A 26,609-nucleotide genomic window follows, 5' to 3' on the forward strand; every position below is an offset into this window, starting at 1 on the left:
TCCAACGTATGCAAAGTCTGACCAGCTTAAATCACCAAGGATGCTCCATCCTTTCACGTATAAAAAAAGGAAACTCACCAATTTAACCCAGACTGTATAAACTTAACTGAGACATTACTTAATTTCTGAGCACTTGATCTTGAAACCCAAGTATTTTGTTAACATAGTTTGCATTTAATTAAGGTGATAAAGGGTTTGAGCTGGGACTGCATAGCCAAAACAGGACCTGGGTGTCAGTTGTTATAGCCAGAACCTGTGGGAGGTTTTCAGGTCCCTGAAACTCAAGCATCTAAGCTGACAGTACATATGTTTAGCCCAGCTGTGCCCTCTAAAGAGCATGCCAGACCTGCTGAGGGATCACTGTAACTACCTACCTTATGGACCTGCTGATTTGAGGGAGACGGCCATGGGTTTTCATTCTGTAATGCAGAAAAGCAGAGGGCCTGAAACCTAAGCTGGGCTCCCCACTGTTGTTGCTGTGCCTGCTCATCTGTCTCTATGCCACCCTCTAAGCACATCTGCAGACTGGAAAAAAACCCAAGGAAACATTAGATTCTTGTTTGCAACACAATGGCTCATTGCTAATGAAGCATAGAGATATTTAGTTGCCATTGCCCATCAACAGCATTCAAAAAGGATTTTCTACAAATGAATGATTATGGAGCCAGACCAACCTAATGAAGCATTTGTGAATATATGCACACCTGGATAACGAATGTTAAAAGGAAGCCCAAGACTTTAAGGCTTTGTCAACAGCAGGACACAGCATAGAAATTGATGGAGTGATAGCAAATAAGTACACACATTTATTATGGATGAGCCCTGTCAGTCTAAAAGCACCAGGCACACCTAGGATGCTATATGGAACTATGTATGATAGCCACTTCATGCAATTAGTGAAGTGCAGCAGTTCAACAATTATTTTCTTTCCCCTGTTCCCCAGTTTCACAATAAAGCAACATTACCGAATCAATTAGTTGCCTTATTAGTATAAGCTCAGAGTACGTGCAAAGGCAGTAAGTCAAGGTACCCAAAGATTCTTCCAATACTGCCACACACCCAATGGCAATTCATGATGAAGCCACATTTTAAGGTGGCAAATAACTATTAAATAAAACGTTTGGTTTTTTTTAAAAAGGTCACACAAAACAAATCTTTATTCTTTGTTGCAGAAAATAAATACAGGTGCATATTTCATATGCTTTTCTATAAAAGCACTTCTACAAAATGTCACTGAACTGCATACAACAGTACAACCTTTTTGGCTTTTAAAATGCAAATATTATACAGTCACTTCATTTTATTAACTTTAAAGCACTTGTAGCAAGCAGCTTTGGAAAAAAAAGGAATGTTTAAGTTACGACCTAAATTCTTGCCTCAAGTGTTTTTTGTCATATATAGTGCAACTAACCTAAGCAACTAGAACAATTTTTTGTAAGATGCTTTTTCCCCCACCAAAAAAATGAACAAAAAATTGTTCTTGAAATCTGTTCTTGTATGAAATTTAAAAATCAAGAAAAACCCAACAAAAAAAAAATGGCTCAATACAATATGAAGGTGAGCTTGATGCTTTACAGCTCATTTCCTGTACACTTCCAGTTTGGCCCATGGTATTTCCTTTAGTCTAAAAGAAGAGTTAATCATCCAGTCCTATATTTCTGAAGAGGTAAGACATAGACTCCCCATTGTGGATTCTGCGAATTGCTTCCGAGAGGATCATACTGATATCCACAGTCTTAATTTTAGGGCACTGGAGTTTTTGAATTTCGTGTGGAATTGTGTTGGTGACAACGACCTAAGAAAGGAAAGGAAAAATATCATATTAGAAGTCAGTTCCCAGATATTTTCCTTTCACCAGTCTCTTAAGAGAAGCTCACCCTCCAGATCCCAAGAGGATGACCTGGGCTGCCCAACAGAATCCCAAAAGGTGACTTTACCTTCTATGCGACAGCCCTGCCAGAACTCTGACATTGTAACTAGACTCCTACTTTTGCATGCATTTGACATAACTCAATTACCTTCCATTAAAAAGGAAAAGTTCCCAATATCAACCCCGACCTATCTAGGTTCTTATGCTTCACTCAATCTTCGCATGCTTGGAAAAAAGGAATGTTTAAGCCTTTAATCCATCAGGAAGATGGAAGCCAGGAACAGACAGCCCCAGGGCTGTTACTAAAAATATGATCGTTTCACATGAAGAAAAAAAGTAGTAAGAGCCTGCTTGGGACTTTAAAGCAGGCTGAATTTTCTGAACAGCAATCACCATTCTCCTGTGGCTATGAACTCTGAAACTAGCATAGTCTGCCCACACTTACTTCATCGATAGCAGACTCCTCTATCAGCCTTGGAGCATCTGAAGAGAGCAGGCCATGGGTGGCCATTACAAAGATCTTGTATGCTCCTCTTTCCTTGAGTGTCTCAGCTGCAGCGAGGAAGCTGTCAACATCATCTATGATATCATCCTGTCAAAACAAAATCAGGCCCATAAAAGACTCAGCACTTCCTCAAATCAGGGCCGAAACAAAACAAGACACAGTATCATGCTTCTAGTACCGAAGCAGAAAATTTCTCAGTGTCACTGGCCTGCACACAGAGTACAGGCACGTTTATCAACAGTAAGCTTTGCTATCCATCATGGAGGCTTAAGGAATGAAGTATTAGAGAAGAGAAACCACAAGGTTTTACAGCGAGATAACCAAGGACTCTTCCCCACACCCCAAAAAAAATTCTTTTGCATTAAAGACCCAAATAATTCTGTTTTTTTAAAGCAGCTTTTAGAACAGTCTAAAAACTCTTGGTTGGCACCTAACTCTGACATGTATAAGTAGTCACAATGCTTTCTTCTTCCAGACTGATACAAGAATCCAGCTGATAGACTCTCTCCTTTACGTGAACTCCCTTGGATGGAGTTCCAGCTGTCCCACTTCATATATACAATCAGGGCCAGAGCTTACTTCTTGATATGCATTACTGTATATTCTGCACAATTAAACTGAAGTATTCTTTACTGAAGAACAAGGGGTTTCGGGTTTGTTTTTTTTAAAAAAAAAAACAACATGCAAGCTGTATAGTATCATTCAGCCACATAGCCAGGAGACCATATGAATGTGTAAAGGGAGACCCTGAAGTAAGAACCTGGTTGGGACTTTAAAGCAGGCTGAATTTTCTGAACAGCAAACATCATTCTCCTGTGGCTATGAACTCTGAAACCAGCATAGTCTGCCCACACTTAATAATAACCCTAAATTCCATTAATAAAAGTAATATTTCCACACAGCAGTTTAAAGGCAAGAGTAAATTTTTATTTTAGAACTTAGAACTCATGTTCAAGTTTGCAGATGACACTAAGATGTGGGGAGAACTGAGCACGCTAGGAGAGAGGGATAGGCTACAACTAGACCTGGACAGGTTACAGAGGTGGGCAGATGAGAATAGGATGGGTTTCAATATGGACAAGTGCAAGGTACTGCACCTGGGAAGGAAGAGCCAGCAGTATACCTACAGGCTGGGGAACTCCATTCTTGTCAGCACAGAGGCAGAAAGGGATCTTGGAGTCCCTTCCGACCCTACCAACTATGAAATTTAACAGAGGATTAAAAATATATTAATACAGATTCAGTCAAGAGAGAAGCACTATAAATACAAGCCTTTTGGCAAGATGAACTAGAATTAAATTTAGGCTAGATATCAGGAAAAACTTCTTCACAGTAAGGGTGGCCAAATTTGGAATGGGCTTCCAAGCGAGGTGGTGTTCTCCTTTATCTTGGGGGTCTTTTAAGAGAAGGCACTCTTTTCTGCCTAGGCAGGGGGTCGGACTCAATGATCTGTTGAGGTCCTTTCCAACCCTAGCATCTATGAATCTATGAAAAATGGAATTAAACAGCCCAAAATGTGATTTTTCAGTGAAGCTAAGCTTCTCACAGTTTTGCTCAAGTTGATGAATCACTACACATGAAGATACCAATCTGAAGCTCAGGAAAAGTCCCATTCTTCTTCCAAACGTCTTCCAAACTGCTCTACTAATCTGAAATTAAGCCTAAATACTTCCGTGAAGCAAGCTGCACACTTTTCATGGGAATGAGCAGAGAATGTGTCAATCTATAATTAACCATCCTTACAATGTAATTTCTCAGTGGATGTAATTTAAGAGGGGTTGTTGATGGTATAAGAAATTTAAGAGTCGACTTAGACTGTAAGCAAATACCTGAACAAGCCACGTTTTCACACTGGCTGAACTGTTACCAATACCAGATATAAAGACCAAACCATTTAGGAATGACCATTTCAAATCATTTCCAACTTTAAACTCCAATGTTCATGGTAGTTAAAGAGTTTTTAAAAACTAAGTGGTACAGCTTCAAAAATTTTATTTATATTTTAAGAACTGGAAAGATTGTTCCTGAGGTTGAAAAGCCTAGACTGCCTCTTCAAATATCCTTCTGAATGAACTTTTCAGAATAGGAGGAGATTCTGTGTTGCTCTATCAGGAGTTTAAAAGTTTCAGCTTGAACACAACCATCAATAAAATACACCAGGAAACCATGCCTCTTCTTTAAGTATACCCACAGATAGACATGTGTACATGCATCCCCAGACTCAAACCTATTATTTGGACCAAGACATCTACTCACCACAATGATAGCTATTCTTCCTCCCACATCTCCAACCACTGTGATGGGTGGTTTTTCTTTTGGAATCAGCACTGGGGGGAAAAAGGAGGCGGCATGAAAAACTTCTACATCCTAAACTGATCCAGGTTCCTTGCTTTACACTTATTTGTTCTGTTTTTTTTATTTATGATATCTCCACCATCATGGCTGTGTTTGTGCAGCAGCTGAGACTCTCACGTAAACCCTGTCTGAAAAGTATCAGTGAATTAACTCAAGGCACTTCAGCTCCAAACCTGCCCCTATACAGAGGGGTACACATGCCCAGGGGTCTTCCCACAGAATTGCAAAATGACTGGAGCTTTAGTAATGCAGGTCTCCTCTATCTACTAACTGAGGCCATTCCATTTCAAAGGCAGTACAAGTGTGACAGTAAAATTTAAGTTACAAACATTCAGGCCTGGATTTCTTGGCACAATACTGCAACAACTTGGCCCTCCACCTCCCACCACCCCCTCAATGCAATAAGATGTTAGGGCGTTTCATTTATTCCCTTCATTTATCTTGCATGGAGCTAGGAAAGAAGAGAAAGGGTTTAACTACTGCTAAAAATGCTTCACACAAAAACTTAAGCTTTCTGCACGGACGCCACAGCATATGTGGCAGCAAAATCTTGGAGCAAGGGAGCTCAAGTACACCGGCTGTCCAGTTCAGTGTGCTCATACACTCAGAATATAACAGTGTGTATGTGACAAAGCTGTGCCACTACATTTACTTCATCTAGGAAAGTGTGACTTGATTTTCACTATGATGACAGTGTAAGATTGAATGAATAAGTAAATCAATATAGTATGTAGTTCCTCAGGTATCTTTTATCTATATGACTCCATTTCCACTAGGGGGCTCAGTCAACACAGCCACAGCTACAAAGCCTGTGCTAGCAGAGACAAACCTCATTCAGAGAAAAATACAAAAAACCAAAAACCAACCACCAGGCCCACATGGCTGCAGTAAGTAGGTATCATGGGCAAAGAGGATGAAAGAGGTCATTCTTCACTAGTGTACTGGCAAGACCCATCCCTTCCTAGCCATTTAAATCAAAAAACCCATATGTTAGTAGTTACTTGTACAAACTTACTTACTGGGCATCTCCAAACTGGGATGGATTGCAGCTACGCTTTTGGCCGTAGGAGGAGAGTGTCGACCATCCACCATATCAGACTCAGCATCTTGAGCTTCCCCATGAATGACGGCAATTCCCAGCCTCAAGCGCTCAGCAAACGACTGTGCCCTGAAGAAAAGAAAATGCACTAGAATTAATGTCAGACAAGGGTCTTTGTGTAAATCTGATATCTTTTATTAGATCAACTCAAATTAGTCGGAAAAAAAAAAAATCTTCTTAGCAAGATTTTGGGTTACTAAAATTAAAATAACCCCTATGCACACAACACAGATCATTGTGAATTCTAGATACTAAGGCGGAAGGCAAGCAATTCTTATAACCGAGGAAAAGGCACACACTGACATCTTTCTTGCCAACGTTCCCGATCACTGGCTTGAAAAAGTTCAAACGGCCTTGAAAGTATGTCATAGATTTGCCAAAACATTTTAAAACCTGACAAGTAAGACAGATGCTAACCAATCAGTTCCAACATGAACCAATGACCAACTGTTAAATCATATAATTTCTATTACTGCCTCACACTCCCATACCTCATTTATGACATGAGTTCCAAGGTCCAGAATGTCATGAATCAATATTGCTAAAAACGAATGGTACAGATCAATGGAAAACGTTGGGCTCTCAACTGAACTTTCCAATGGTAAACAGTGCTTATTTGTAGCCCTGAGACTCATAGTCCAGCAGTGTTCTTGACACTGCTCCGTTACAGACAACTAATCCAAAATCTCTTTCAAGTAATGGATAACACATTTTCAGGGAGAAAGAGGGGAGAACCCACCTTTTCAAATGGGAACAAATACTTTAAAAATTAACTATGTGAACAGAAGAATGGACTAGATGTCCATTTGTGTCAGATGGCCTGACATGCAATGTTAGATATTGTGCAGAAAATAAAACTCATAAAAAGGAGTTTACATCCTTCTGATGTAAAATTTCCCTTTGATGCCATGTAACATATCACAAAGTCAAAACCAAATTTTAGTAAACTTGCATCAAAATCCCTCCAGGACAATTCCAGATTACAGCTGAAAAAAATATGTAAAAAAAAAAAAAAAAAAAAAAGATAATATTAAGTAGTTTAGTATTCAAATTTAAATCATATTGACAATTTTAGAAACATTTCTTTCCCAAGGAATAGAAAGAGACAGAGGTATGCCATCACATACATTCTCAATGGTGGTCTCTGAAGCTGGTTGAAGAAAAAAACAAAAAAAAAAACACAACCTGCACCTCCTTACAGCTATGTAGCAAACATTTCCCAGGCGTGCCTGAGAGTTCTAAAAGGTATTGTTCTCCCCTGACACACAGTCCTAATGGGACTGCCCAAAGGAGCAAGGCAGCTGTCCTTCCTCAGTGCCTAAAGTGTGCAAGAAAACATTCAGAAACACCGTGTTCAATCCCAAAATTCAAGTATTTTGGGAACTGAAAGAGATTTACGCACCACTTCAAGACAGAAAAATAATCTTGTATGTAACTGCACTGAACAATGCCTTCACACATTTAGAGACAGTTTGACTAACGTCTTAACTATCCCAATAAAGTGGTGCTAGAAAACAGAATTTGTAATACTTCAGAGCACCTAAATAAGCAGTAAGTAAGTGTTCTCTGAATAACAACCCTAGCATTAACAGCCTCTTCTGACAATGTTATTACAACCAAGATGCACTGCTAACAGTTTAATGGTAAAAAGTAAAACCAAAAAAAGTGCAACTGCAAAACAAGGGTGTACCCAGGAAGCCACAATATTTTTTTATTGACAGCTTATAGTATTTGTCACATGGAAGGCAGACTGACATGGCAGTTAATTAGCATAGCTAAATATTTTAGTTCATGCGCTGAATTAATACTGTTAGATATTAAAAAAAAAAAAAAAAGGAGGACGAGCTTCTCCTACTACAAGATTACTAGGAACTGTTCCAATGTGTTACAGAACAAACCTTTTCTACTAAGGATGTCATAACACCCTGACATCAAAGTCTACCTAAGTTTGCTTCAATGACAAACTAATTACTTTCTGAAAAGACACCAATTCTTAAAGCTGTCATCCAACCCCTTAGCAGCTCTCTGGAGTGAAATGTTATCAGGATAGAGAATAGAGAAGCATAAACAAAAAAAAAATTGCAAAAAAAATCTAACATTTACTCAGCCAGCACAAGAGAGAGACTTCACTAAGAAGGGAAAGTTTGTCCAACAGGGAGGTCCTACACCAAAACACACCTCAACCAGACAAGAAAAGAAAGCTTTTATATTAGGATATAGCCAGAAACTATAAAATAAACCCTTTCAAGAGCATTAAAATACCATTTTGAACCACAGGGATTGTCATATTTGCCTTGTCAGTATTGGTCTTAGCTTGAAACTTTAATATACCTCTTCCACTCATGAGAAACAGATTTTTGTATGTCAAACATTTGTTATTCTCCCTCATTTTTATTCATATTTCAGTTCACTTTTTTAGACTTTTTTTTTTTTTTTTTTTTTTTAAAAGACCACTATTACATTTAAAACTGAAAGCACTATCTGTTTCTTTCCTCCTAAGAACGAGCTTATAATACCCTGGCTTTAGGACCAAATGCAAGATACTTACCATAGACTAGTCTGAGATTTCCTACTCTGATTAAAGCAAACAGCTCTTACCTACCTCTTGGCTGATGCAGGTGATTTGGCCACGATCACAGCATTCCTGTAATCTGGAATCTGAAGCAAACCATTGGTATTAACATCTTATCCTTTAAATATATTTATATTCATTAAAAATTAAATTTCTTATATTTGTTCCAGAATAATTTTAAAAGCAATATTCCTTCCCAAGGTTCTTCATTCTAAACTCCTCTCCCCATAATATCCTTTAAAGCTTGACTTGCATCCCTTCAACATGTGAACTAGGTAATCTTCCTCTTCCAGAATACTTGTGCACTGACAGCACTGGGGAGAAAGTCTCCCTGATCTCAGTTCAAGAGCCCCAGATCTGACAACCTAGAGGTGTAATCACAGGTCAAGTCCTAGCTAGGGCTGAGCAGAGCATGTCCAGTGCTAGTTCACCCTTTTCAGAAATCTCTACTGAGCAGGTACAAACTGAGATTTCAAAGACCTATAACTTGGCTAAATTTGGGCAAATTTTCATAGGGATGGCATCAAGTCATGGCACAAGAATCAGCTGCCCCTAGAAAGTTTCCATTCCTTCATCCAAAAAATGACAAGTGTAGCCTAGTTCTTTGGAATGACTGTACTATTTGGACTGATGCAGTCTAAAAACATTCAGGCTGAATCAGACACCCCAGATGTATTGGGTTCCTCCTGGTCAGCATTACTTGATAAGCTTATGTACATAAACACGAGTACTTGGACTGGCTAGCAAATCTCCCACCAGGTCATTTTACTTTACTGCCAGTCACTTCATGCAACAGCAAAAGAAGAGGTACAGAAAGTCCAAATGAGGAAAAAACATCTTTTAAAGATTTCCCTTCCCTATACCTCAGAGGAGTTTGCTGACTTCTGTTCATCTATATGTCAAATCAGCAGTGACAGTGCCAACCTCAAACATGCCACAATTCTCTTAGTTCTTTTAATTGCGGTACATCCTATTCATCCATGTTATTCACTTATTAACTAACTATTTGCCAAAAGGAGCTTTGCTTTGGTGATCTTCAGCAACCATTAGTCCAATTAACAATTTTCTCTTATAGCTACTTTTTAAATATTTTTTGCAGTGTGCAGCCCAAACAGTATTGATCACCTCTTGGTGGCCAAAGCAAGACTTACACGATGCAATGTTTTTACTTTCCAGCTCTCAACCGGACAGCATTTTCTATCAGACATACATAACTAGTTATTGTCTGAAAGACTGCCATAAAAATAACCAAATCCCTAACTCAGAGTTTCAAGGACACCATAGGAAAGGGGGATTATGGAATTTTGGTACAGGAAAGCTATACTTCTATCAAATCACTTCAACTGCAGTATCTTCCACACAGACAAGGATCTTTGAGGGTAGGAACTATTTGCATAATTCTAAAGTTTCAGGCATTTGCCAGCAGAAGTAGGCCATTTTAAGTAATTTCTGCTTTTAACACCTTCTATTACAAATCACTTTATAAAAAATAACTTCTAATTCACAGATGACCAAATGGGTAAATCAAAATGAAACTCCCTAAGACTCAACATACTCTACAGATGGGAAAAGCAACAGATCAAAGTCTGACTACCAGCCACTTGTTCTCACGATTAGACCATGCTACTTCATTGACCAATGATCTATTAGTGTAATTAGCATCCTTAAATAGCAGGCACAGTACTTTCCTCATTTCTGCTCTCATGAAAAGCCCATTCTACGATCACCAACGAAACGTGATAATCAGAGACAAGAATGTTTGCTCTCCACAAAAGAGAGAGAGAAATTTAAATCTCAAAAAGATTTCTTTTTCCTTCAGACTGTTTCACATCTATCCAATGACTTTCCAAATTTTCTAATGAAAGTAGGGATTTATAAAAGAAGCCCAGATAACCTGAAATACAACACTGAAAAGGCAGCTTGTCATGTACAATAGGAGACTCTGCTTACCTCTTCTTGAATGTACTGTAGTAAGAAAGGAGATGCTCTCAAGTTGTCAACTGGAATATTGAAAAAGCCCTGTATTTCCTTCTGATGTAAATCCATTGTAATAAGATGAGTTAGACCTTTAAAGAGATAGAATAAACTTCAATTTTAATGTACTCCTCTCACAACTGTGACCAAATGTTCAAACTATGCTATTTTTAAGTTGCACTTGAACTAAAGTACACAATAGTCTGCATCCTATTTATACTGTATTCAATAATACAATGCATTTTACCTTTTAACCAAAGGCCTCAGACCATATCTAAAAAACCCTAAAATTCTCTATGCCTCCAGACATATTCCTACCATTTAATATATGTAGAAATGGAAGCAAAGGTTAAGTCAAGTCAACTAATTTGCCCAAACTCAGAAGGTAGACAGTGATAGAGTTGAACCTGGAATCTGGGACTAGATTCCACTTATTCCCATACTTCTTCCTTCAAAATGAGAATCAATACAACAGAATATCTATGAAGAGTTCTTTACATGATCCCACTTTCTGCATGGCTCGATGCCATAGGAAAGAAAACAGGAAAGTCTCTCATCTGCAGATGGCACATTAAAAGTAAATAGATAAAAAGAGGGGAAGTAGCAAGTATAGTATCCCAAGAGAAGAGTATTGTAAAGAAGCTCAGCAGCAGTATTACAGCAGGGGAACCCCACCATCCACAATAGTAAAAATCCCAGACTCATCTCACCAATGTCGCTTGGCACAAGAACTACCCAGGAGGCTATAAAAGTCTGCCCATTTTAAGGTAGCATTTCACTGAAATGCCTGCAACTTGCATTCCTTTTTCCTCTAATGGTTTTCAAATTTCCTCCTGATGAAAAAAATCTTGATACCTTTTTCTGATCAAAGTTCCTAGACTTGTGCAGAGCTGTCCAGAGGCTAAATGTGACATAAGCAGCGTCCCCTCCGCCCCACCTAAATTATTTTATAACATCTTGCAATCTTACCAGCTTTGCACATCATTGAAGCCAGTAGTTTAGAGACAATAGAGCCCCTCTTCCTCATCTTGCACTGCTTGCTGTATGGGAAGTAGGGAATCACTCCAATAATGCTTTTGGCACAGGAGGTTTTACAAGCATACACCATGATCAGGAGTTCCATGATCGTAGTATTCACATCCCTGGAATAAGAAGGGTCTAGTTTTGTACCCAGACACAGAAATCCTTTAGCCAAATTTAACATCTGCTCTCAGGATTTAATTCCATCATGGCAGAAAAACGGCGCTTGAACTATCCCTGTCAGGAATGCAAGCATACACCCACTAGAAGGGCTACCGCTCTAGATGCATCATTTTAATTCCTCACAGGACAATGCTTTGTTATTTCTTCTCCTATTTTTGCTCATTCAACAGCCTCTTTGTTCAGAAAAAGATTTGCAGGACTCAATTAGTATAGCACACTGCTGTAAGAGGCTGCATTATTGTCCATCTCCCATATCTTCTCTCATTAAGAGAGAGGAAATATTGTCTACATGAAAGAAAAAAGTCAGACCGACTCCTACAATACATTCCTCTATTACTCTGACCTACATAAACCCTTAAAATATATCCATTGCATCTACTCTCCTGCTCGAGAAGAAAAAAAAAAATCAAATTGAAAGTTTTAACAGGACGAACTGATTGGGTAAGTAAACTGGATGCATTATTCTGTTGCTGTCAAAAGAATGCATTTGTATTTGTAGAGCCCTGATTATTCTGAAGAACATAAGTGCTCAGTTGCCTTGAGACCCATTTGTTTTGGAGAAAATGTTTTCACATTTAAAAGCATTAAATGTTGCTGGGCTCAGGGAGCTAAGTCAGGACAAGAACGTAAGGAGAACATAATGAGGGACAGAATGCCCACAGCACAAGAATAGAGAGGCCCAAATCAAAACCTGGACTCATCAGCACAGGAACAAAATGAGTGATCAGACTATGAAGTCCCCTATAAATACACTATTTTAACAATACAAACCACATCTTGCCCATTTCTGAATCTTTCACACTAGGTACCAAAAATAAATTGTTATGGAAAAGCCGATGTTGACCAGCTGAAGTTAGTAGTTTCTTTAGGAGTTTAGCAGTTACTTACTTTGAAACAGTCTGAATGATAAAGACATCTTTTCCTCTCACAGACTCTTGAATCTGAACCCTTGTCTCTGCCAAGAGGAGAACAAAAATATATATAATACTCTAAGTTTTATAAAAATATAAAACAGAACCGCATAGAATCACTGCTGAAAATCATAAGTCCCAACCCCACACACAATTTCCTCATATTCAAACTTAAAGAGGGCAGTCACACTCAAGACAATACAAAGGGAAAACGTATAGATTTGCATGCAATGAAATGTATAACTCTCACAAAGACCAACAGGATTCTTTTAGTAAATCCTCATGCAAGGGCTTGAACGCATGCTCTCTTCCAGTACAAAGGACAGACACTCTGGCCATAAGGAAGATTACTGTACCATGACAAGACTAGCATTTTATGAAAGAACAATATCAAACTAATTGAAGAGAGGGATTACACTAGTGATTATGGTTTATGTAAGCAGGTCTTGAAAAGTGATAGTCTTTAAGAGGCAGATAGGTAACTGGGGCAGTATAGGAGTGTGAAAAACCACAAGCATGAGAAAAGTGCCACCTCACTGTTCTCCAAAGACATGTCTGCATTGTCTCAGTGTTAGACCCAGGAGCACCACTGTGAAATATGGAGCCAGCAGGCAGGTTGTATGCGCTTAAACAAGAGACCTTGTAGGTAAAAGAGCAACTCCGAATGCTCATCCAGAGCTACTCTTAAGCTTGGTCTTGATCTACTCAGGCTGCTCTAAAAGCTGCTACATTAGCTTTAGCTTGGGCAGAGCAAGAGTGACTGGGCACGTAAAATACTCCTGGGCACAGCAGAGAGATGACGCAGCTATGTTTTAAGTAACAGATTCTGAGAAGAGGTTAGCTAATAGACCCTTTCCCACAGAGAAAGAGATGTTTCTATTAAGTGCTCACCTCTGTTTGGCTCCTGGTAAACCTGAACTTTACCCATTTCTACTCCCAAGCGCCTGGGGAAAAAAGAAAGTCAGTATATTACACTAGAGAATGGAGACAGAACAAGGAAGAAGTCCAATGCAAGGGCCATACCAAGGTTTAAAAAGTCTACCCTTCACAGATAAAAACTCCATATTTCACTGATGTTTTACTGCAAGGTTTCCCTTACGTTACATTGTTCTACCAGTTACTTTCCAATTAAATCTATGCTCTTTTGAAGCACAGAACAACAAACAAGAAAATAAAACCGTGTCTTGTACAGTAAGTTTCTTATTATATACATGATATTATAGATGTGTTTAATACTCTACAAGATTGAGCTCAGCTATTTCTTCTGGAAAAGAACTTTCCATTCTAGACTGAAAGCCATAAGAGATGGGAGGAAGGGCATTGATAAAACTCCAGTAAATGGACAAGAGCAAATTAATTTATGGTTTAATAATAGTCCATCTTGTATTAAGACGCTTAAGGGAGAAACTAACAAGCACAATGCATAAACATCCTTTGCCCTAGCACTACACAACAGTCAGCCAGTCTCTTAGCACGCAGTTTTGTCATGTACAACACCAATTCTAGCAAATGCCGCACGATTCTCAGAGGATAAATTAGTTATTTCTGAAAGCACTGTGCACATCTATTGAGCTAACTGTTATACAAACATACATAAAAACATACCAGCTCTGCTAAAATTATTAGTGTGTTTTAACAACTAAAACGCAAAAAAAAAAAAAGCCACCTCTCAGACACTGAGAATAAAAAGGGCAAAACTTGGTAACTGAAGCTATGGGAGAACTATAGATTTTCGCTAGTGCACAGGACTGGTCAACATTTAGCTAAAGATGCTTACGTTTCTTAAGACATATGATTATGGCCATTTACAATCTATGACTGAAGAATCCAAGCATAAATTAAATTTAAAAAAAAAGTAAAAGAAAAGCATAACAATTACAAAATACCTTTTTAAAATGCAACTATAATAACAATTTGATTTAACAGTAGGGTTCTGACACTGCCTGCCTATCCCTGTATGTTGTATTTTCAAATATGCAGACCCTAAACTGTAAATAAAGAGACACTGGTTACAACCTGATTTTGAAGAGGAGTTTTGGTAAAAACAATGTTCTGGAATTTTTTTCCACTCCAGTTTTGAATACAACAAATTTCAATGCCAACATCATTTTGATATTTGTTTTGATGTTACTTTCACCATGTTTGCATTGTTTCATGACAATAGCAGTATATGACATTCCTGATGGGTCATTTTATATGCTATACCAGTGGTGTTTAACTGCTGGGCTGCAAATCACACCCAGTCTTGTGGGGCTGTCGTCTGGCCCATCACACCCCTGCCCCACCACCTGATCTGAAAGTGTGGCTTCCAGAGTTGCAACAATCAATGGTGCCACTGCTCCACCCGCTGCCAAGTTTCTGGACTCACAAGGAGTCCTTGGATGCAGGACTGAGCTGGCACTGAACTGGCTGGACCACACCTGCAGGCCAAACCTACATACTGACCCCCTGCTGATCTGTGCACTGGCCCAATGCCACTCATCTGACCCATGGGCCTGGAAGGCTGAGCACCACAACACTATACTGCCAATATGTTTAAAAACCACAAGAGGCAGCTGCTACTTAGTACTGATTCAAACACCTTGTTTTCTGTGTCACCTATTTTAGCTATAATGACTTGAAAGTGAAAAAAGAAGAGAAAAGCATCTCCCCCCCATACCCTTGCTGACTGGTTATTGTAGGATAACCCAACAGATGCATTAAAAGATTTAAAAATTAAATATTTCAATTATTCTATTAAGTCACAATGGCATTGCAAGTCACTAATAGTGCACGTGACATGACTACCATCGAAATCTTCCCAACAAGCTCTACTTATTGCATACATGCTACCCTAAGACATAACTATTTAATGTTATTGATATAAGGATAATGTGATCCAATAACAAATCTACACTAGCTGCTACCTCAAGTTTCATGGTTAACTCCTTTATTGTATGCACTGCTCATAATTAGGGATGCCCCAAAGAAACAAGCTTAAACTATTAGATAAGTTATTTCTCAAGAGCTAAGAAAACAACTATCTAAAAGTATGAAGATTTAGTTGATTAAGAACAAATACGACATTTACATACTTTGTAAGTAAGTATATTCTTGCAAACAGCAGCAGCTTTACCAAGTCACTTGTCAAAACATTTCTTATCTTGATGAAGACTGATCTTTACTCCCTTGCCATTAGCACCAAGATCCAAAATAAGACTAAAAGGTAGCAAACACTTTAACTAGGCATTACTTACTCAGCAATTCTCTTCGATAGTTCCATGCATGAAGAATTGGAATTAGCTGAAAACAGCACCAGTCCGCCCTTTGTTATATTCATGGTGGCTCCTATTTCAGTTGAAGGCACACAGAACATCAAAACCTATGCTGTCTTCCCACTTTTAAAATACTGCAAAAGATTAAAAAAAAAAAAATAAAGCAGGTTGTGATGTTAAAAATAATACAATAGTTAAACAGAAGAGCACTTCCTCTGAATGAGGGTTATGGTACAACTCACTGTCGTGATTCTCATACAGAACTCTTAATGTTTAATACGGTCTTTTTTTGTTAACATCATTACAAAGATGTAATCCTTACAATACAATCTTGTGATATTTAAGTAGTTCTTTATTATCATTATAAAGACTTGGGCACTGAATAGAACACCCAGATGTATAGGAGGAACAACCTGAGTGAGGCCAGCTTCCCCACACCATGCCCAGAACCCAGGAGCAGCCTCCATCCCAAAGGCACCAAGAACAGTGTCTTCAAGCTCCTACTAGACCACATCATAATGCTGACACATTTTTAAAATTATCTTCCTCAATTAAACACCTGATGAAAACAAGTTTTATGGTATTTTCTTTAGCTTGTCTAATTAACTTTGCCATTGGTCACTGATATAGAAGGATGGATAAATATTTAAGTGGCTCTTCCAAGACCACAGAGTACATTGGTATTGAGAATGATCAGAATGGAGGAGTCCCCAACACCTGCTAAATCCACCAGACCAGCCTATTTACAGTACTGCTTTGTCTTCATAAGTTCACAAACAAGGATGGAACATCAAGGAAGAGTTCAATAAACTGGCAGCAGTAAACTAAAGCCCTCTTCTACAAATGCATCCATTGGGTTGTGATTCATTCATAACTCAATGGACACACCATTCTTTGACACAAGTGTCTCCTGTGGAAACAGGAGAGGCCAAACGTTAGGAAGTAATTTAGACACTGCCTTTTTACTCAACAGACCCATACACCAAGTAAACCTATAAAGGTTCTCGAAAAGTTTTATTTCCATTGGTAGCATTGCTCTTTTCATGCCTCCTTTACACAGTTTTGAACAGCCAAATTATGTTGTGCTGAAATAAAGCCACCAGCTTCACTAATAAAGCAACACAACAACACAACACAGCAACTTGCTTTTTATTTCCCTATTGATATATAAAGTGTTCCTTTCAATACCAGTATTATCCAAGGGACTGAAAGCCTCATTACCAACAAGGTAACTCAGAACCGGACAACAGAAGTTAATTTAAACCAGTGTCTCCAACCTCACACCTTGGCACAAATATGCCCCAATAAAGGAGTACAAGATATAAAATCCACTTTAAAAGTGTGTACTAAGACCTGTAAATACATAAAACAGCATCTATGGGAATAACCCCAACAGTCATACTTATGAGAGCAGCCACTAGAAAGACACTGGCTACATTAAAGCTTTTCTACCACCTCTGCAACTTACTCCCAGGCTTAATCATCTTGTCTAGCCTGCAGAAACATATAGTCTGGCTCATTAGCAGTTGAAAGCCACAGAGGATGGGTATTTCCTATTCATTAAGTTCTCCACTGTGCTACACATGGCTGCATTCAAGAGTCAAAAAGCTAGTTTACAAACAGCGTTGCCCAACATGACACAAAAAAAAAAAGTGTGCCGTCAGAAACAAACAGGTGTGCCATGGAATTCTGTCAAGGCAACAAGCTACATACAATAGGCACGAGGATGGGGAATGCCTTAACAGGTGTGCCATGGAAAAAATTTACTAACATCAGTGTGCCTTGGGCTGGAAAAGGTTAGAAAAACACTGGCTTATGATCCCAAAGGAGAGGCTGTGAACAGATACAAGACAGGCGGCAGCAGAGGACTCCAGCAGCCTACCTCATCCATAACCTCGTCCACCTAAAGATAGATTGCACCTCCAGTCCTTTTTGATCCTGACCATCAGCTGCAACTGCCAACAAGAAACAAGTGCCTGTGGCCAATTAGACCTATGAATTTCAGAAGACTCCAGGGTCAGACGTACCAGGGGGAAAGCTCTACGTCCTTTCCAGTCCACCACCTATACGAAGGCGGTGACCACCATCCCCACCCAACTCAGTGGCGGTGGGGGGATGATGTCATGCACTCCCCATTCAAAGACCTATTTGTGAACTAAGGTCTTCTCTTTTTTTTTGCCCAAATAATACCTCCCTCTGTCCCCTAAACGGGCGTCATCAAGACCAAAGTTGGCAATGGTGCTCACGTAAAACCCATCGCAAGGGATGCCGGGCTGAGACTCTCCGGCTAGATGCTTGAGACACGACCGTCCACTGAAAACACAGTGTCACACCAGTGCTACATCCTAGCAGCATAACTACACTCACAGACATCAGGGGCTGGAAGGGACCTCGAAGATCATCGGGTCCAGCCCCCCCGCGCTAGGCAGGAACTACATAAAGAGAACCTCAAAATGACAAATAACATTCATGGAGCAGGGATGCTGGTTAAAAACGGCTGCATGGCATCCTTTCCCCATTTCGCAGCTGAGGAAACCAAGGCAGAGGACTGCCCTGTTCCAGGTTATTCTCCGATGTAAAAACCAAAAAAACCCCAAACCATTTCCCGTTCAGGGCACCAGGTGGGTAGAAGTGAGCCCAATCACAGATCTACAAAAATACCGAGTTCAGGCTGCCGAGGGATTTCATCCAGCTTCCCCACCCCGCTGCCCCCACCCATACCCTCCCTACAGCCCCTCCGCAGCAGGTGTGGGGAAAATACCCCCAATCCCCAAGGATCAGCATCCCCCGCCACAGCCCAAAGACCGGCCCCAATTTGCACCCGCCAGCCAGGAGCATCTATTTGTGGAGCCAGCCCGGAACAGGTGCGGGGCCAGCAGCCAGGCCACAGAGGAGGAGGGGAGCCACGTCAGGCATCCAGGCCACAAAGCCCCCCCACAGCTCCGTCATAACGGGGGAGACCCTCCGCTGCGGCCCCGCCCCCCGGGAGGCATGAGGAGGCGCCGCCCGAGGCCTTACCTGCCGCTCCGGCGCCCGAGGCGGCGGCGGCCTGCCCCGGCCCAGCCCAGCCCGGCCCAGCCACGGGGAGGGAGGGAGGGAGGGCAGAGGAGGCGGCAGCAGCTGCACGACTCAACCCCTCAGCTGCCCGCTGCAAAATGGCGGCGCCGCGCGAGGGGGCGGGGCCTCCCCGGGACACGCCCCTCCTGGCCCTGAATGGGGGGTGCCCCGTCGCGGGGTGAAGGGTGGTCACGTGACACCGTCCACCCACCGCCGCCATGTTGGGTGGGGAAGACCCCTTCCCAACCGCCATCTTGGATGGGGAGGGGGCGGTCACGTGGTCACGTTCCCTCACCAGCACCCCGCCCTCGGGCGCCATGTTGGGTGTGGCGAAGGGCCCCTGAAGTGTGAGGGAGGGGCGGGGGGGTGTCACCCCAGGGACACTGGAGTCAGGGGGCTGCGGCACCCTGGGGTGCCCCAAGAGCCGTTCAGACACTGCCAGCCCCTTTAGAGAACCACACACATGGTTCACTGTAAATCCAGAGATTTCGAAGATTTCTGCTCTTCGTTCAGTCATCGGGGAAAAAAAGTGAAAACCGAAGAGCTAACATTCGCTAAGGGTTGGCATGAGCCTAACAAGACTAAAGCCTAAAAAGGTGAAGAACCACTATATAGGAGATGAGCAAGGAGACTCAGCCGACAAGCCCAGGCTCAGGCTCGTCCCCGCCTGGATGATCTCCCACCCCCAGGAGCTGCACGCCGTAACGTGCGCGTCGGGATGTGAAGCGGGGTGCCGCTCGCTTCTCCGCCGTCGCGGACTGGCGCCTCGAGTCCCAGCACGTTGAGAACTCCTCGATCAGCCAACGCACCGAGCCAGGACCGTGCAGAGGAAATCCCGCTCGTGCAAACGCAGTCGTGGCAGCCTAAACGGGAAACCATGTGTCGTCTACAAGCACCCCAGGGACCTGAAAGTGCCATAAACAAGTGCATCCGGCCACCGGGAAATAAACCTGGGATACAGGATGGTGCAGGGTGGCAAACACAACCGCCCACTGTCTCCCCACGCTGCCAATTCTGCATCACTGCACCTTGGCTATTGATTTCTCAGCTGCATGAATGGCCGTTTGAAGACTAAATGGATCTGAGTGTGGGAGAAGGCAGAGCCGGAGGTTTAAAACCCCCCTCTCTCCTCCTCCCCCTGCTCAGCTTGTCCTCAGCGCCCATGTCAAGTTCCTCTGGGACTAGAAAATCAGGTCTACAATCTCCTCCAGTCCCCTTTACAAAGAGCTAGATGCTTTTGCAATGCATTTTGAGGTCCTTTGCAGGCCCTCCCACATTTTAGGATGTTGCTGGATGAAAATGTTCTTGAAATGGCCTACTCTCCTATGAAATATAAACTTTGGTTTCTACCCAGGAGAACTTTTACAATCTTTTCTCCTATACCTGAAGAAGAGTGTTTGTGCCCGAAAGCTTGTAATTAAAGCAAAAATCTAGCTGGACTAATGAAATATACCACCTCTATTACGAGTCCTGATTCCTACTGTCCTTCAGGAAAAGGCTGATGCATTCACCTGGCTTTGGGATGCTATGTTTTCGCCAGCAAGCCTTCCACGCAAAAGCTGTACTTTAAAAAAAAAAAAAGTTGTCATATCACCCTGCACTGCCTCCAGTGGATAAGACTTCTCCATGGATTTTACAAGTGTAGATGCCTATCTCGATTGGGGTAGTGTAATATCATTTTGCAGGTGGTATTATTCTGTTAAATGGTTTCAAACAATTTTACGCTAAAATAAAGGTTGCTTGACTTTTCAGCTCCCTGTAACAAATGATCATTATAATGTTAAGTGTTTATTTTCATTCAGTGTTCATTATAGTAATGTATGCAACAGGATTTTAGACTTTTAAAAAAATAAATTAGAGTTAGGATCTATGCATTTTTTGCCATGACAAGGGTGTTACTTTTCCTATAACAATGAACCAGCCTCAGAAATCATTGTACAATAGTACACCTAATATATATTGGAGTGAGATCTTCATCTCCTAGGCAGATATTCATCTTAGTACTGAACACTTTCTCTCCCTCACTGTCTGAGAACTTAATATAACAAGGGAAGGCAAAGCCATACAATATGCATGATTTCCTGTCAGGCAAGTGCCCTTGTTAGGAAGCAACATTCAATTTCATTTTTCTTTAATTCCATTTTCACTATTAGGAGGTGAACTGTGCAATCTTTGCTTATATTTAAAAACATCTTTCCTTCCATCAGAACCAGCAGATTATCTCCCCTTTTCACCCTCTAGTGAATGAAAACTAAAAATACTGAGCCAGTAACAGAATAGAAATGAGATGTGAAATACTACATTCTCTTGGATACTCACATAGAACAAAAGCATGTATTTAGTACACATGACCAGAATAAGTATACATGGGCCTGATTCTCGAGTCACTTACACAATTTTTTTACTGGAGTAATTCCCTAGATTTCCATAGAGTTACTTGTACACTGGTGAGTGAGAAGAAAATTAACTCCCTATCTCTACTTTTCTGCTCACCGACTTCTGTTTCTCTAGCTCTGACAAGAACATTACCTATTGTTTAGCTGCATGGATGAATTCCTTTTTGGGATCAGATTCAACAAGTCCTTTGGCTGCATCCTTCATCCTAGCACCTCACTGGCATCTAGCAGCATAAGGAAGTTTAAGTCAGTTGGTTATTTAAGGAACAAAGGCAATAAGACATCTTGAAGCACTGACCAGTGATGTAATTGGCAGCCTTCCCCTAGAAACATTTGGCTATCCCTTCCCGAATCTGCTGGCTGAGTGCCTGAGCTGGCCTGCCCAAACTCTCCAAATCTGTCATTGCTACAAGCAAAGACAATGGCCTGGGCTAACTACAGAATTGCTGACTTTGAATCCTTGCTCTAATACTAACTGCCTTTTGTGACCCTAGGTGATTTGGTTCATCTGCTTCTGTTTCCAAATCTGTAAAACAGGGATAGAATACTTAACTCTCATGGGAGAAAAGATTTAATTCATTCTATAATGTACAGTACTGTACAAGTGCCACGTATGAAACAGCACTGCCAAAAAGGGTTCTGCATGAGCACTTTTCTATTTGTATTTTTATACATATGTTTTATTCTGTTAATAGTTATTTGTGAAGCTCTGCCAGCCAAGATTCAGCTCATAGGGTCATTACAGTTCATACTCAATCACACATGGGGAAGTTCCTTTTTGGCTATTATAAGAGAATTGTCTTCCTTTGGATTACAAGGATCTTTGAATTTTTTTTTTGGATACGGTTGCAGCTTGCTCTGCAAGTCCCCTGTCTGATCACAGCATAGACCCCCTTCTAGTTCTACCACCAATCAAAAGACACGTCAGTCATTAGATCTTGCATTTCCCCCTTCCTTGTCACTACCATCCAAGTGGCTTCCATCCTGCACAACTCAGCTTTATTTTTTAAAGGAGAAGTTGAAAGTTGATTATTAAGCAATCACGTCTTTAATTGTTATAAAGACCAGAGAATCAAAAATGTACTCAGCTACTGCAGTCCCTTCCTTCCTTTTGTCTCCTCGTGACAAAATATTTAGCAGAATTCACAGATTCACTGGAATCTGACATGGGCGTGCTATCAACCATGCACCTTTAGTGTCTATGTCACCCCAGCCCCCAGATACTGCACATAAGTGGAGGCACATAAATAGGATTAATTTTCCCCTGCAATTAAAGTTTGGCAAGGCATAAATAAAGTATCTGTTTCAGTGCATTGTCTCCTACAGCCTGTTAGAGCAGTCTTTGCTCAGACAGAGTTGTACTGAGGGTGCTCTTTAAAGAACATCAGCAACCCATCCTCTCTGCAGTGAACAATTGTCAGCCTCTCCTGATTCACTGCCTTGGAAGTAATGGACAAGAAGAGATTTTTCTAAAGCAGCATCAAGGGAAGAAATGGACATTAGCCAGTAGGGGAGGCAGAAGATAATGACAGGGCTATAAATGTTGTCACAGCCCAAAAGAAAAAAGTAGCCAGTGGTGTTTTTGTCTCATTTTCTTCCCATCCTTGAAAGCATTCTGAGAAACAGCCTTCCCACTGTTGTAAAGAGACATAAAAGCAGAGAGCAGCTCTTATTTATGCCCTCTGTGCCATGGGAATGTGCAGCGCTATCCTAATGTTTTGCAGTGACTGCTGCTTGATGGTGGCTTAATAAACTAAAAGAGATAAGCCCCCAAGTCATTTCTGTTACAGTCAAGTTCCTTCTGACCTGTGTGGCTTTGAACTGAATGAGTGTTTGCAAAAGCATTTTGAGCATCAGCATCACTTTGATTTTCAGATGCGTCATGTAATCAGGAATCAAGATGTCACCCTACCCCATGGACAGAGATGAGGGGTTTGACAGAGTACCTAATATTAAATAGGCCACAATTAGGGTTGCCAGTTCTAACTGAAGGTATTCCAGGAGATTTTTTTCCCCCAACATGACGTATGTAATTAATTGTACTGTTCAACCTGTTCACAATATCTGTCTCCCGGATTGCTTTCAATAGTCACCAGGAGATTGATGCCGATTCTGGTAGACTCCCAGCCAATCCAGGAGGGATGGCAGCTCTAGCCACAACGTGTGTGCATGGACATGGTTTCAGTGTCACATCTGTAAGCAGAGGCTGAAGGGGGAGACAGGATTTGCAGTAAATGATGCTTTAAAACAAGAACCTTTAGGAGCATGTTCTAAAGCACCTTCCACCAAATGAATGATCTGATTTCCCTTCCTGCCAGTTCTGTGATTCAGAGAGTCTTGCCTTTTGACAAAATTAACGTAATAGTCAGTCATCTTTCAGCTTTGCAGCACTTTTTTTTTTGCCTTCAAACCCTTATTAATAGAAATGGCAGCGTGAGTGAGTCATCCAGTTTTAGAACAGGGAAATTGAAAAAAGCTAAATGTTACAGAGCAAATACACAGCTGCCAGTCTGCACTTGCCAGTCACTGTGCTGCATTCAGCTAGCCACTGTCTCCCCTTCAGATTAGAGTCGTAATACACTCAATTCTATGCCTTATATGAGCCGTTGATCATTGGGAGCAATGTTTGCTTTCATAGCAGCCAGTATAGAAAGGGTGTTGTCGGTAATTTCCCATGGATGTGTAGACCATTCTAGATCAAGTTTGTATTTCGACAAAGCAGAAAATTGTACCAAGGCAGAAAATTCACATTCAGCAGTGAAAGAGTGGGTAGACAGCACTATTTACTACACATTTGAGTCCAAAATAGCTCAGGGCAAGGGCAGGAATTTGGCTGCTGATTGCACTTTGCTAATCTTTACAGGAAGAGGCTGCTCCCTGCCTGGTGGGTATTGCATATGGCATGATAGGAAATGACCTAGCCCTGCCCCCCTACATGGAGCAGGCTTCCTTGGTACAACCATGCATTAGCAGGGTAACCAGACTCCCTGCCAGCCACTTTGGACCCCCACACTTGTACTGCACAGAGCTTGCAAGATTCCTTTCCATTCACTAGTCAAGCACAAGTCAGGATTGGTCCCACGGGATGCTAACACTGTCACCAACTCCAGCACAGTCTGCCTTCCTTCACCTCATCATCCTTTGCTAGTCTGCTTCTGTCACATTGTCAACTGTTTCTCACTTGCTACAGGAAACAGCCTTAACCCCTGCACTGCAGCCCACATTTCCTGCTGAATCTGCAAGCTCTAGAAGGTGTTCTGCTCTCCGAGCCCTCTTTGCTATGCTAGGCAGGAGTGCATCCAATCGGTCCATTTCCCAGCCCAAGAGCAGGGCTCTTTTAAAAGCTTTACTCTGCAGAGGAGTCTCATGACAGGCAACATCTTATCTCCAGAGGGAGATGCCTGGTTCACTGAGTTGGTACTTTGTCTTTTACCAAATTACCTCCCTCCTCCTCCCATCCACTGGCTCTAACCTCCCCAAACACCTTGTTCTCATCTTCAAGACCCTGTACCCCATCCCCTCCAGCTTACCTCTCTAGTTTTCTCATATACCTTCTATAACTTTTCTGGCTTCCTCTGTTGCTATTTCCCAACCAGCTGTTTTCCCCGCATCTCCTTTCAAGTAGTCTTCTACTCTAAGCAACCTCCAGACTGTCAGAAAGTGCCCTTCCTCCTTCAAAACTTGTTTTCACCATGGCCTCCTAGGCTGGTTTCCTCACTGATAATAACTGCACCTTTACCACCTGGCCATTATCTTATGCATCATCTCTGTCAAAGCAAGATGGCAATAGCTGTGGAGCAGGACTCTGACCTGAGTGCTGTCTAGGGGCATTTGTACATGACACGGCATTTAATCCTCATTAATTTACCGCACCTTAAAATGTTAACCCGGGTTAATTTGGTGCATCGCATTTGTGTTTGCATGACACGCTCTTTCAAGCAACTTAAGTCCTGTGTGTCATTCCTCGCAGATGGCAGAGCACCAAGTCCACTGATGTCACTTTACCCCAATCCACAACGAACAACCCATGTTTCATGCTACCATCTAGACTGGAAGTCACCAAGCCTAAGTATAACAGAAATCCCATCACACCCTTGTGTGAGATCCCATCTTCATCAGAGAAGCAGCCCAAGGAGCCACTGATAGCACAACTGTGCCCCATCCGGGTTGAAACACCCTTCCATTTCATACTGTATGGCAGGCCAAAGAGCATCCCAGAACCATGGCAGAGTCCTGCTCTTGCCAAGATTGTAGTGCTCTTTAGGAAGACTATTAGACCTGACACACTGTGTTCTAAATATGTAAAGATGCAACCATATTGTTGCTGGGCAGTTTCATCAAAAGGGGCTTTTGGGAGGAGGGAGGGGTACACATACAGATCAAAAATCTGTACTCACCTTACCTCAGATTATAAAATGGATTTTTCACAAAACCCTCCCTCCCTACACTAGCCACTTCTTGTTGCCCTGCTCTCAAGAACCAGACTTAATCCTGACTCTAGCTAACACACTAGGGTGAGCATGATCCGTGGGTTCTCTGCCTAGGGTCTCACCATCCCCTCCTGAATCTACAGCAAGGCTCCTAGCCAAAATCTTCCTCCAAACCCACTGTTCTTTCCCACCCCAAACTATCTCTAATAGCATTTGCCCTTTAAGCAGTTCTCTATACACTAATAAACTGATCAGACCCATCAAACCTGCTGATCTAGACTATGTATCCCAGCTATAAAGACCCTTGCTTAGTCTTTCTGTGTTCTGCTGAGGTTCTCGGCTTACTCAGCCCATGCCTAGCCCAGCTCCTTCCTTCTCCCGGCTTTCACATACACCTTCTAACTTTCCACTTTAATAAACTGAACTGTGCTTTCATAGGCTCCCCTGAGGAACAGCCCTACCCTAAGAACCAGTCAGGTTTCCTGATCAATTGGGACAGCAAATTTAACACATTTCTCAACCACTGTAAACAATCAGCTGGAACACACTGTTAGCACTTTCCAAAAAAAACCCCAACCTAACCCAGTCTGACCAAATCCAAAAAGACCTTGAAAGCACAAGTGCGTCAGGGGACGGAGGGATGAACTATTGGGCAGCTTTGATCAATAGCCTATACTTTTTTGTCCTCGCAATAATTTTTTTCCAGATAAGCAAGTTGCAAAAATGGACACTGAAGAATATCAATAGATCATCCTTTTTGCTACAAATGAAGGAAGCTGTAATACTGAGAGAATCCATACGTAAGAGAATTCAGAGTAATGGGACAATTACTGGTATACTGGAATTGATCCTACTCTGGGTTCTACCCATGTTGACGTCAGTATGGTTTTTGGTTGCGTACCTTCTCCGGTGTGTTCATTAACAGAGCAAGGACTGCAAACAATTAGCTACTGTTATTAAAAAAACTTTGGTACCCTTCCTGG

General features: G+C 41.5%; 1 protein-coding gene across 2 annotated transcripts; it reads right to left on the reverse strand.

The window, feature by feature from the left end:
• Positions 1-1,125: 1,125 nt before the first annotated feature.
• Positions 1,126-26,013, reverse strand: PRPSAP2 (phosphoribosyl pyrophosphate synthetase associated protein 2). Of its 2 annotated transcripts, none has more exons than XM_019541922.1 (11): positions 25,594-26,013; positions 15,726-15,877; positions 13,381-13,433; positions 12,467-12,533; positions 11,345-11,517; positions 10,352-10,467; positions 8,432-8,487; positions 5,750-5,898; positions 4,632-4,702; positions 2,316-2,462; positions 1,126-1,795 (listed from the first exon to the last, which is right to left on the reverse strand). In XM_019541922.1, the coding sequence occupies exons 2-11, from the start codon at positions 15,842-15,844 to the stop codon at positions 1,637-1,639; spliced, it is 1,110 nt and encodes a 369-aa protein (XP_019397467.1). In that variant the 5' UTR covers positions 15,845-15,877; positions 25,594-26,013; the 3' UTR covers positions 1,126-1,636. The 2 variants fall into 2 exon arrangements, with proteins under 2 accessions (XP_019397467.1, XP_019397466.1); XM_019541921.1 differs by lacking the exon at positions 25,594-26,013 and adding an exon at positions 18,762-18,813.
• Between the last annotated feature and the right edge of the window lie 596 nt (positions 26,014-26,609).

This window comes from Crocodylus porosus, unplaced genomic scaffold, assembly GCF_001723895.1.
Source record: "Crocodylus porosus isolate Cpor-Errol unplaced genomic scaffold, CroPor_comp1, whole genome shotgun sequence".
In the NCBI taxonomy this organism is placed as follows: domain Eukaryota; kingdom Metazoa; phylum Chordata; order Crocodylia; family Crocodylidae; genus Crocodylus; species Crocodylus porosus.